This window comes from Trachinotus anak, unplaced genomic scaffold, assembly GCF_046630095.1.
Source record: "Trachinotus anak isolate AG129_WGS33_773 ecotype Australia unplaced genomic scaffold, CSIRO_AGI_Tana_v1 ptg000011l, whole genome shotgun sequence".
Taxonomy (NCBI): domain Eukaryota; kingdom Metazoa; phylum Chordata; class Actinopteri; order Carangiformes; family Carangidae; genus Trachinotus; species Trachinotus anak.
In genome coordinates this window covers 29,313,983-29,326,529 of record NW_027273862.1, presented here as the reverse complement: position 1 = coordinate 29,326,529, position 12,547 = coordinate 29,313,983, and the positions used below count along the sequence as shown (strand labels likewise).

Genomic DNA, 12,547 nt, shown 5'->3' with positions numbered 1-12,547 from the left:
AGAGACACAAAACGACCAGTGAGACAAAAAACAACCACAGAGAGACACAAAACGACCAGTGAGACACAAAACAACCAGTGAGACACAAAACAACCACAGTGAGACACAAAACAACCACAGAGAGACACAAAATAACCACAGTGAGACACAAAACGACCAGTGAGACACAAAACGACCAGTGAGACACAAAACAACCACAGAGAGACACAAAACAACCAGTGAGACACAAAACAACCAGTGAGACACAAAACGACCAGTGAGACAAAAAACGACCACAGAGAGACACAAAACAACCACAGTGAGACACAAAACAACCAATGAGACACAAAACAACCACAGAGAGACACAAAACCACCAGTGAGACACAAAACAACCACAGAGAGACAAAAAACAACCAGTGAGACACAAAACGACCAGTGAGACACAAAACCACCACAGAGAGACACAAAACAACCACAGAGAGACACAAAACCACCAGTGAGACACAAAACCACCACAGAGAGACACAAAACAACCAGTGAGACACAAAACAACCACAGAGAGACACAAAACAACCACAGAGAGACACAAAACAACCAGTGAGACACAAAACAACCAGTGAGACACAAAACAACCACAGAGAGACACAAAACAACCAGTGAGACACAAAACCACCAGTGAGACACAAAACCACCAGTGAGACACAAAACAACCACAGAGAGACACAAAACAACCAGTGAGACACAAAACAACCAGTGAGACACAAAACGACCAGTGAGACAAAAAACAACCACAGAGGGACACAAAACAACCACAGAGAGACACAAAACAACCACAGAGAGACACAAAACGACCAATGAGACACAAAACAACCACAGAGAGACACAAAACGACCAGTGAGACAAAAAACAACCACAGAGAGACACAAAACAACCACAGAGAGACACAAAACAACCAGTGAGACAAAAAACAACCAGTGAGACACAAAACAACCACAGAGAGACACAAAACAACCAGTGAGACACAAAACAACCAGTGAGACAAAAAACAACCAGAGAGACACAAAACAACCAGTGAGACACAAAACAACCAGTGAGACACAAAACCACCAGTGAGACACAAAACAACCACAGTGAGACACAAAACAACCAGTGAGACACAAAACAACCAGTGAGACACAAAACCACCTGTGAGACACAAAACAACCACAGTGAGACACAAAACAACCAGTGAGACACAAAACAACCAGTGAGACACAAAACAACCAATGAGACACAAAACAACCAGTGAGACACAAAACGACCAGTGAGACACAAAACCACCAGTGAGACACAAAACAACCACAGAGAGACACAAAACCACCAGTGAGACACAAAACAACCACAGAGAGACACAAAACAACCAATGAGACACAAAACAACCAGTGAGACACAAAACGACCAGTGAGACACAAAACAACCACAGAGAGACACAAAACAACCAGTGAGACACAAAACAACCACAGACACAAAACAACCAGTGAGAGACACAAAACAACCAGTGAGACAAAAAACAACCACAGAGAGACACAAAACAACCAGTGAGACACAAAACAACCACAGAGAGACACAAAACAACCAATGAGACACAAAACAACCAGTGAGACACAAAACGACCAGTGAGACACAAAACAACCACAGAGAGACACAAAACGACCAGTGAGACACAAAACGACCAGTGAGACACAAAACAACCAATGAGACACAAAACGACCAGTGAGACACAAAACAACCAGTGAGACACAAAACCACCACAGAGAGACACAAAACAACCAGTGAGACACAAAACGACCAGTGAGACACAAAACGACCACAGAGAGACACAAAACGACCACAGAGAGACACAAAACAACCACAGTGAGACACAAAACGACCAGTGAGACACAAAACAACCACAGTGAGACACAAAACAACCAATGAGACACAAAACAACCACAGAGAGACACAAAACAACCAGTGAGACACAAAACAACCAGTGAGACACAAAACAACCACAGAGAGACACAAAACAACCAGTGAGACACAAAACAACCAGTGAGACACAAAACAACCAGTGAGACACAAAACCACCACTGAGAGACACAAAACAACCACAGAGAGACACAAAACCACCAGTGAGACACAAAACCACCAGTGAGACACAAAACAACCACAGAGAGACACAAAACAACCAGTGAGACACAAAACAACCAGTGAGACACAAAACAACCAGTGAGACACAAAACGACCAGTGAGACAAAAAACAACCACAGAGGGACACAAAACAACCACAGAGAGACACAAAACAACCAGTGAGACACAAAACAACCACAGAGAGACACAAAACGACCAATGAGACACAAAACAACCACAGAGAGACACAAAACGACCAGTGAGACAAAAAACAACCACAGAGGGACACAAAACAACCAGTGAGACAAAAAACAACCACAGAGAGACACAAAACGACCAGTGAGACACAAAACAACCAGTGAGACACAAAACAACCACAGAGAGACACAAAACAACCAGTGAGACACAAAACAACCAGTGAGACACAAAACGACCAGTGAGACACAAAACAACCACAGAGAGACACAAAACAACCACAGAGAGACACAAAACAACCAGTGAGACACAAAACAACCACAGAGAGACACAAAACAACCAGTGAGACACAAAACAACCAGTGAGACACAAAACAACCACAGAGAGACACAAAACGACCAGTGAGACACAAAACAACCACAGAGAGACACAAAACGACCAGTGAGACAAAAAACAACCACAGAGAGACACAAAACGACCAGTGAGACACAAAACAACCAGTGAGACACAAAACAACCACAGAGAGACACAAAACAACCACAGAGAGACACAAAATAACCACAGTGAGACACAAAACGACCAGTGAGACACAAAACGACCAGTGAGACACAAAACAACCAGTGAGACACAAAACAACCAGTGAGACACAAAACAACCACAGAGAGACACAAAACAACCAGTGAGACACAAAACAACCAGTGAGACACAAAACAACCAGTGAGACACAAAACAACCACAGAGAGACACAAAACGACCAATGAGACACAAAACAACCACAGAGAGACACAAAACGACCAGTGAGACAAAAAACAACCACAGAGAGACACAAAACGACCAGTGAGACACAAAACAACCAGTGAGACACAAAACAACCACAGAGAGACACAAAACAACCACAGAGAGACACAAAATAACCACAGTGAGACACAAAACGACCAGTGAGACACAAAACGACCAGTGAGACACAAAACAACCACAGAGAGACACAAAACAACCAGTGAGACACAAAACAACCAGTGAGACACAAAACGACCACAGAGAGACACAAAACGACCAGTGAGACACAAAACGACCAGTGAGACACAAAACGACCACAGAGAGACACAAAACGACCACAGAGAGACACAAAACAACCACAGTGAGACACAAAACAACCAATGAGACACAAAACAACCACAGAGAGACACAAAACCACCAGTGAGACACAAAACAACCACAGAGAGACAAAAAACAACCAGTGAGACACAAAACGACCAGTGAGACACAAAACCACCACAGAGAGACACAAAACAACCACAGAGAGACACAAAACCACCAGTGAGACACAAAACCACCACAGAGAGACACAAAACAACCAGTGAGACACAAAACAACCACAGAGAGACACAAAACAACCAGTGAGACACAAAACAACCACAGAGAGACACAAAACGACCAGTGAGACAAAAAACAACCACAGAGAGACACAAAACGACCAGTGAGACACAAAACAACCAGTGAGACACAAAACAACCACAGAGAGACACAAAACAACCACAGAGAGACACAAAACAACCAGTGAGACACAAAACAACCACAGAGAGACACAAAACAACCAGTGAGACACAAAACGACCACAGAGAGACACAAAACAACCAGTGAGACACAAAACAACCAGTGAGACACAAAACGACCAGTGAGACAAAAAACAACCACAGAGAGACACAAAACAACCAGTGAGACACAAAACAACCACAGAGAGACACAAAACAACCAGTGAGACACAAAACAACCAGTGAGACACAAAACGACCAGTGAGACAAAAAACAACCACAGAGGGACACAAAACAACCACAGAGAGACACAAAACAACCACAGAGAGACACAAAACAACCACAGAGAGACACAAAACAACCAGTGAGAGACACAAAACGACCAGTGAGACAAAAAACAACCAGTGAGACACAAAACGACCAGTGAGACAAAAAACAACCAGTGAGACACAAAACAACCAACTGGACAAAAAACAACCACAGAGAGACAAAATTGACCTGCACTGGCCACAAAGACGCACAAAACAACCATAAAGAAACTCAAAAGGACCAAAATAGAAACACACAAAAAAACACACTAAGTAACCACAGAAACACACAAATGGCCACAAAAAGGCACAAAGAGACACAAAATGTATTTTTATTTTTATTTTTTGGAAAAAGGTTAGAGCATCTCACGCAGAGGGAGGGAGAACATCCTCGTGCTGAAGAGGATGCGAGCAGAACAGGATGAGGAGACTTTTGGAAAAAGGAAGCAGGGCTCCAGAACAGAACGACCTCTCAGGAGCAGAGAGACCGCCCCCTGCAGAGAGGTCACCGTCTTCACGCTTCACACGCAGCAGGAGGACTTGTGTCATCCTGGCTTTGGACAGTCCAGTCACATTACACCTCTGAAGCTCTGGATTCACGTCATACCTCCTGTGGACCTTTATAACAGCAGCAGCCGCCATGATGTCCCCGTGTTGCCTCCAGTTTTCATTTTAAAATAAATTGTTATAGACAGAACTTCCCAACAGTATATAAACTATTTAAAACCAACTCAGCCTCATCCAGCTGCCGTAAAATCTTATTATGCTGCTTAAACAGTAATGTATGAGCAATAACAATCCAATAATATAATATAGCACCTTTACATTTCATATTTCAAGTACATTCAGATGTTAATACTTATACTTCAGTATATTTATGAGTTGTAATGGAGTAATTTATTCACATGATTAATGCCAGAAGCTACAGAAACACACACCATGGTTCTGCTGTCGCCCTGAAATATGTTGGAGTAGAAAAACAAACTTCCTCGCAGCAGAGAGAGATTTTGTGAGAAGACATGACAACATGGAAATATGTAAGTATGAACATGTCCGTTGGATTGGTATATTTTGTAGATCCATAAATAAATAAAACCAAATCAAAATGTAGAAATATGTATTTATGATGAATAATGAAACGAGCCATGTCTGATGCTTCACTTTTGTTTTTGTACTAAAGTTATTAAAAAGTAAATTTTTCTGAATTTAAAGATGTTTGAAAAGTTTCAGTGAAAAAATACACAGATCACTAAATACTGTACCACCTTTAATGTCACCACTGCTAGAAATACTAAAATACTACCACCACCACCACTACTACTACTGCTACTACTAGTACTACTACTAATAATAATATTAACAATAATAATAACAATAATAATAATAAAAGGAAAAACATGTCAGAAAAATGACCTGAATATACTAAAATGACGACTACTGCTGGATTTATACAGGGTGAAATGTTTGCAGTGTTTAGACATCTGAATTCTACACTTTACTACTTAATAAAATACTATTATAATAGTTTGACACATTTGAAATACTCATTTTATTTCATATCAAACAATCCGTTCCACATGCTGAGTCCTTTTTGTCACATTTGTTTCTTCTTGTAATCAGGAAGGAATTTCTTCCAGTTCATATTCTGCAAACACAAAACAAGAGAAGTCATTATATTAGATATTTTCTGCTCTCAACAGCAACACCTCTGCTCATTGTTTCTGACTTACATTTTTCCCCCAGGTGGATTTGGACTTCTTAGTCTTCATGTCATCCAGAGACTCATAAGTGTTGCCTTGCACAGGGGCGAAGGCCTCCCCGGGGATCTGCTCATAGGTGTCATCAGGTAGACCAGCAGGTGTTGGACTCTGGGGGACCTCAGCGTACGTGCCGTCTCCCTGCAGAGCTGAACTCCCTCCAGGCCCCACAGAGGCCTGGTACAAGGGGTTGGACCTCAACATCTCCAGATCATCGCTGGGCTGCTCTGGCCTGGAGGTGCTGGGCCTCTGAGCCCTGGGGTCGTGGAGGGAGTAGGTGTGACAGGTGACCTTCTTCAGTGCGGTGGGTGAATAAGATGGTGACGTAGTGAATGAGGGACCACTGATCTGATTAGAGTACTCCTCCTCCTCCTCCATGTTGTTGTCCAGTTGTGGTAGAGATTTGCTCCTGCTCTCAACATGTGTCAGCTCAGAGTATGTGCTGCCTGGCGGACAAAGATCCCCAGGATAGCTTTGGTCAGTGGTGTTAAACAAGTCTTTGTCTGCCATCAGCACTGGGGTTGTGTTTCCTCGCAGTCTCTCTGGTCTGTTCGTCTGAGTTTCACTTGGATGTGTTGTCGTCTCAGGCAAAGATCCGCTCAGGGAGAAGCCCAGAGGAAGGCTTCTCTTTGGTACTGGAGGTACAGCCTGAAAGACGTGAGAACAACACAGTGAGAATATGGATGACAAACTGTCTCACTACCAGGTCCATGTGTAGCTGCTGTGGAGCTCCTCAGCAGGTGGAGCCCTGGTGTCACTGCCCTTAGACAGAGCAGTTCAATAAGACTGAAAGTGCACAGCCATGCTCGAAGCTCTGTGAGGCTGAGGCTTGCAGTTAATTGACGCTATCTGAGTTTCCATTGCAGTTTTGTGCAAAATAGGAGCAATATTTTTTTTCTTTTTTAGAAAAGTTGAGAAAACACAATTGCAAACTGTCTGTGTTGCCACTAAATTAAGTTAAAGCTGGGTTTTCTCCTCTCGTGGAATCATTCAAAATAAACTTGACGACAGATTTCAGGCAGGTGGAACTGGCTCCCCGGGGCCTGATACAGCAGGCGCCACGACTTGAATGCAAAGAAAGTGTTTCCATTTCAATTTTGCAAAATATTCTTTTGTCAAATTGTCTGAAAAACGACCTCATGAGAGATTACACACATATGCATTTGAGATTTTTTTTTCCATTACCTGTTTTTAAATTTGCATTACCCAGGTTAATGGAAACACACCTACTGCCAGCATGCTAACATGCTCTCAATGCTAATTCTTAGTTTAGCAATTGTGTATGTCAATTTCGTAATACCACTAAGCACAGCTGAGGCTGATGGGATTGTCATTAGCTTTGCATGTATTTGGTCATAATCCAATATCCAATGTATAATTAAAGTCAATATGTTGGTAAAGCAGTATATCACTGAATCACTGAATAATAATTAACCAAAAAATTCCGACCGCAAGCAAAATCCACCCAGATCCCTCTGTGCACGACTGAAAGTGATACAGGTTGTGTGTGTAGTCAGGTAAACACACTCTACACACCAGCTCGTAGTGATGTCACCACTCCAAGCCGATCACAGGTGTCAATTTTACTGAAGAGCTTGTCCTGAATTTTAAAACAGGTTCATTCAGACTCAATTGAAACCAGCTTGACCTGCTTCAGTAAAAGCTGGTCAGGATTCAGTGTTTAATGTTGATGCAAATGAAGCCGTTCTAAAAATAATCACTGTGTTACAAGGTGAACTAACTGGTTCATCTGTGTCATGTCAATGCACAAGGGAAGTTTTCTATGTAGAGGGACATTTTGTGAATTTACATTTGCAGCTAGACAGGTAACGGCTGTATAAACGCCTCTCTGGTGTTTATGGAGCTGAAAAAGCTCCATTTAACAGAGTAATGAACTTAATTTAACTTAAAAATGTGTTTAACAGTTTGGAACGAGGTCATGACGAAGCTGTTTCAAACCTAATTGAACATTAGGTTTGGATGATCTTCACATGCAGCACCATCATCTAACAAACACCACATGTGCCGAGACACAATCAGTCCGTTCTCCTTCCTGTTGTACCTGTGAGAGGGACATTGCGTCTACAGAAACCGTTCCCGTCAGCTTCCTGCTCTTAGATTTCGGGGGCAGTGCAGGTGGCTGCACGGTAGACGCCTCGTTTTGCAGCTGGATCCTGTGATTCCTGTCAGGGTCGCTCTGATGATCCTTTTTCTGGTCCCACAGTTTCCGCAGAGCTTGGACACTGACCCCCGGCTTCCCTTTCCCCCGGCTGTTGTAATTCACCACGTCATACAGTTCACCTGTGTTTTCCTGAAAATAGCAAGAAGTGCTATTAAAACCCTTTACGGCTCTTTACAGGCCTTCAACAAGGAAAAAAATGAGACACGTAAATCATGCATTTAAACGCAGGCACCAGTCAAATTGAACCAGTGGTGTAGCAAGTATGGCTGTTAAGAATTAGAGGCACATGTTAGTTGTCATGCATCAACCTGCCAAACAGTGTGTTGTTGTTGTTGTTGTTGTTGCTGTGCTGTTGCTGTCACACACTGCTGATTCAACCTAAAAACTGCCACGCTGCCTCTTGCCTGACGTCCAGCAGTAAAGAGTCTCACATGCAAAAGGAAGAAGTGATTAAAAATCTTTTTACAGCATCATCTTAAGTCTCAGTGGCAGCTACATGCTAACGGCTGTGCATGGACACAACAGCACATTGAACTCAATGCAAATGTCAGCAGGCTAACACGCACACAGAGACAGTGTTAACATGTAGATGTATAGGGGTCGGAGGTATAATGTTTTTCCATGTTCAGCATCTTTGTTTAGGCTGTCAGCAAACTCACAGTTGCTCATTTGTTGTCAAAAAAAAAGTACAAAAGTACAAAAAGTTTTGTAGCTATTTGGACATAAACCAAAGTGTCGGACAAACTCAGGTTCTGACTTGATGATGACTCCAGATGAAAAGTCAGAGGATCCTCACAGTCATCAGGACGCATCCTCTGGGCACCACGAATGTAAATATTCTGCCAATCCATCTTATAGATGTGGAGATTTTTTACTGTGTAATTGAAAACTTCAACCCTCTGGTGACACTAGAAGACAAGTGAGAGGGTCAGGAATTCATCCTCTGGGAACCACGACTGTCTTTACCACATTTCATGATAAACCACTGAACATATGTTGAGATGGTGTAGACGGCTCAGACCAACCCACCGACACTGCCCTGGAGTCCTGCTGCTAGCAGGGACCATCTATTACAGTTGCTGCATCTTAATAAAACCTATAACTTTATGCTCCAACCCTCCCGGGCACAGGCCCAGAGGCCCGAGGGGTCTGAGGGGCCCCTGAGCCTGAGCCTCTGTGTGAAGTGAATGTAAATATTTCTTGTCACAGACATAAAATGACCATAAAGTGACACAAAACTACTACAAACCACAAAACGATGCAGAACAGGCCACTTTATCATAATCCATGACTCTGCCTGATATTGCTTTATTGTTATTGATTTATTTTTTGATATTAGGGCCACAAACATCATCAAGGACTCTCCCCACTCAGGGCATTCCCTCTTCACACTGCTGATCTCCGGAAGACGATATAGGTCCATGAAATCTTGCACTTCCAGGCTCCTTAACAGTTTCCACCTGAGCGCCATTAAATGAACAAACTCATCAGCTGTGTAATAGTTTCCACTGTGTACGTGCACATGTGCCGGCGTGTGCAATCCAAGACCCCTGCTTTTATTCCCTTATTTATACTGCACCTGTATTTATTATTATTGCCATGTTTATTTATCACTGCATGCCTATTGGTTTTATTGGTTATATTGTCTGTTGTTTTTATGTATTTTGTCTGTTGTTGTGTGTATGTGTTACTAGGGGAACACATAATTTCATCGTGCTGCTGTGCAATGGCGATAAAGGCGTTGAGCTGATGGATCAGTGCACATAACAGGAGTTAATCCAGCCTTGTGTGGCTGACGGGACCCTCCTCACCTCATAACAGCTGGAGGTCAGGTATTCTCCAAAGGGCTGGATGGGGCTGACCTTGTAGTGCTCGATCAGCTCCGTGACACTGTGATAGGTCTGACAGTCTCCTGATATCGTAAACTGCCCGTCTTGATCCTGGGTGATGACAAAATGGCGGCACCTGTCCTGGCCCCTTTTGGAGGAAAACGCACGGATCAGAAAGACAGTAAGGGAACACTTTAGTAATGTTCAGCAGACTTGGTTTTCCTCACTTGTAGGACAGGATGTAGCCAATGGCTTTATCACTGAGGCGAATGAGAAAACAGCCCAGAGCTTTGTCTCGCAGCAGGTCTTCAGCTTCCCTGAGGCAGAGAGAGACACAACCAATTTCACAGACTTGCAGGCAAATGAGATTTAGAAAAAACAACCTCTCTCCCAGGAAACCTCTGTCCAATTCATATCTGAAGACACAGGTCAGCTGACACTATCCACTCCCATTACGTCCAGAGTTATTGATCCTGTCAAACACATTGATTTTACTGTGTGCAAACACAGCTTTTATAATAGGAATCAAGTCAAGTATCTTCTACAAATGAAAAAGTTCATTCATAAGCAATAAAACTCATCTTAACTCTATTATAACACTCAGGGTTTTTGCTGGCGCAGCTTTACTCACTACAGCAGATGCAGGTGGATATTGTTGAGTACCGGACGTCACTGAGTCAGTTCTCTGACTCCGTCTCGCTTCTCTACGTCTCTACAGTTTAGTTTGTCACAGACAAACATTTAATTGGTTTCATCACAAAAGAAAAACAGGAAGCAAACACACAATTCAACGTGCAGTTATCTGAAGTTCCATTTGTGGCCACATCGGCCTCCGTCCCACAAAAATGACAAAGTCTCCCTTTACTCATTAAATGTTAGGGTTTGTATGTATTTGAAATATTTAACTAACCAGGGCTGAGTCAAAGTCCTCCAACATCCCCTTCACCAAACACACTTTTCTTTTAGTTATTTGTATTTTTTATGTTTAAGTGTTGAACTACGTTTTATATATTTTGTTTTTAATTTCTACTTTTATTTCTAACTCTAAACACTGTAACTTAGAGAAATACTAATATTGTTTCATAAATATGTTTGTTTGCCCAGCAGTAATCTGGGTCTGGAAGCATGTGAAATATGCACCATGTGAAGCCCCCACCTGAGGCTGCTGAAACAAAGTGAGGAGCACAAAACCTGAGGAACCCGAGCCGGAGTCACCTGCTGTGTCAGGAGCTGCAGGCGTGGTTCTGAGGACTCGTCAGGTGTTTACATGTCTGTGTGTCTGGGACAGATCTTGTCACCAAGATAGCATCACAACCGTGTGAGATACAGTCACAGAGCTGTACAGGGGAGTAGCTGACATTAAAATGAAGGGCGAGTTCAGAGACGGGTGTGGTCTGACCTGTGGGTGCTGGGTTCTCAGGTAATAATGTAGTAACTACTGAGCTATCATGGTGCTCCTGGGGCGGATGTTTTAGCTGGATCCCGAGTCCCTAGTTACAGATTAAATTACCCAGAGATATTTCCATTGAGCTTCACTTGACAAACTGCAACAGTAAACTGCTGCTCACACATTAGTGCATGTACAGTAGTGGAGTAAAAAAGTGGAGTAGAATTATAAAGAGGCGTAAAATGGACATAATGATAAGTATAAGTAACATGACCTCAGCTAAAGTCCTGTAACTAACATAAAAATACACTGGAAAAACATTATGTTAATGACAGTATGCCACTGAAATATATTCAAATAAGGCCAAATTCAAATAAAATACACAACCTACTAAAACCCACAAGGCCAAAACAAATGCAGCGTGTATGTGCCATAGTGTCGAAGAGTCTTTAACTTCCTAGAGTAAAAAAAATCCACCTCTCTCCTCCACCACAGATCCCGGAGAAGGACTCTTCTCTTTTCTGTGTTGCTTACTTTCTCGCAGTGAAGCCTTGGAACCAGTCGGGGAAGTTTCCGTTGTGCAGGATGAGCCCTGCCTGCGTCTCCGTGAACCACCTCAGCACCAGCTCCTTCAGGCCTCCCTCCGCTGCCTCCATCTGCAGGTCAACACTGAGCTTCTTCTCCATCCTCACTCGTTAGTCAGGAGCTGACGGAGAAGTGGTCGCACTGTGGTGCGTCTCTCTGCTCTGATGGCGTTTAACGCTCAGAAGGAAAACCAGGTGCCTCATTTGACTAGTTCTGCCGGCGCCTCTCTCATCTGAATAGTGGTATTGTTTCAGTTTATCTACCGGTGACTCTTCTACCTCTCATCGCGCTGCCAGCCTCATTTTACTATCTGTGTTCCTTGTCCCAGATTGAACTTTAATAGCTTGGTCACAGTGGAAACGGCAAATTCTTCGTTTTGTTTGCTTTTAATTTGATTTGATGCACAAAACCATTCATGTACTTGACCAGGTGAAAAAGAGGAGATGAAGTAGGAAGCAGGGACAAAAATCTGATGTGAGCAACAAGGTTAACATGTGGGCAACAATTCAGACGTCTGGAGCAAGATTCATTTTGTAGGTAGTTTGGTCATAAAGCGAAGTATTGGACAAAGTAAAATACCAAACCATTAGTTAACTAGCAATGCAACCTCCAGCAGACTATTGCTGCCACCAATAAATTGAAG

At 42.8% G+C, this 12,547-nt stretch overlaps 1 protein-coding gene and 1 long non-coding RNA gene across 3 annotated transcripts; one reads left to right on the top strand and one right to left on the bottom strand.

Moving 5' to 3' along the window:
* Positions 1-5,089: 5,089 nt before the first annotated feature.
* On the top strand, positions 5,090-9,945 carry LOC139628233 (uncharacterized). 2 transcript variants are annotated; one of them, XR_011692724.1, is made up of 3 exons: positions 5,090-5,201; positions 5,908-6,207; positions 9,798-9,945. It is a non-coding gene; the product is annotated as an uncharacterized lncRNA (long non-coding RNA). The 2 variants fall into 2 exon arrangements; XR_011692723.1 differs by having other exon boundaries at positions 5,908-6,225.
* On the bottom strand, positions 5,200-12,048 carry sh2d7 (SH2 domain containing 7). Its single transcript, XM_071489713.1, has 6 exons — positions 11,854-12,048; positions 10,160-10,249; positions 9,915-10,080; positions 7,984-8,232; positions 5,895-6,569; positions 5,200-5,809 (listed from the first exon to the last, which is right to left on the bottom strand). Exons 1-6 carry the CDS (start codon positions 12,003-12,005, stop codon positions 5,759-5,761), a joined length of 1,383 nt encoding a protein of 460 aa, XP_071345814.1. The 5' UTR covers positions 12,006-12,048; the 3' UTR covers positions 5,200-5,758.
* Between the last annotated feature and the right edge of the window lie 499 nt (positions 12,049-12,547).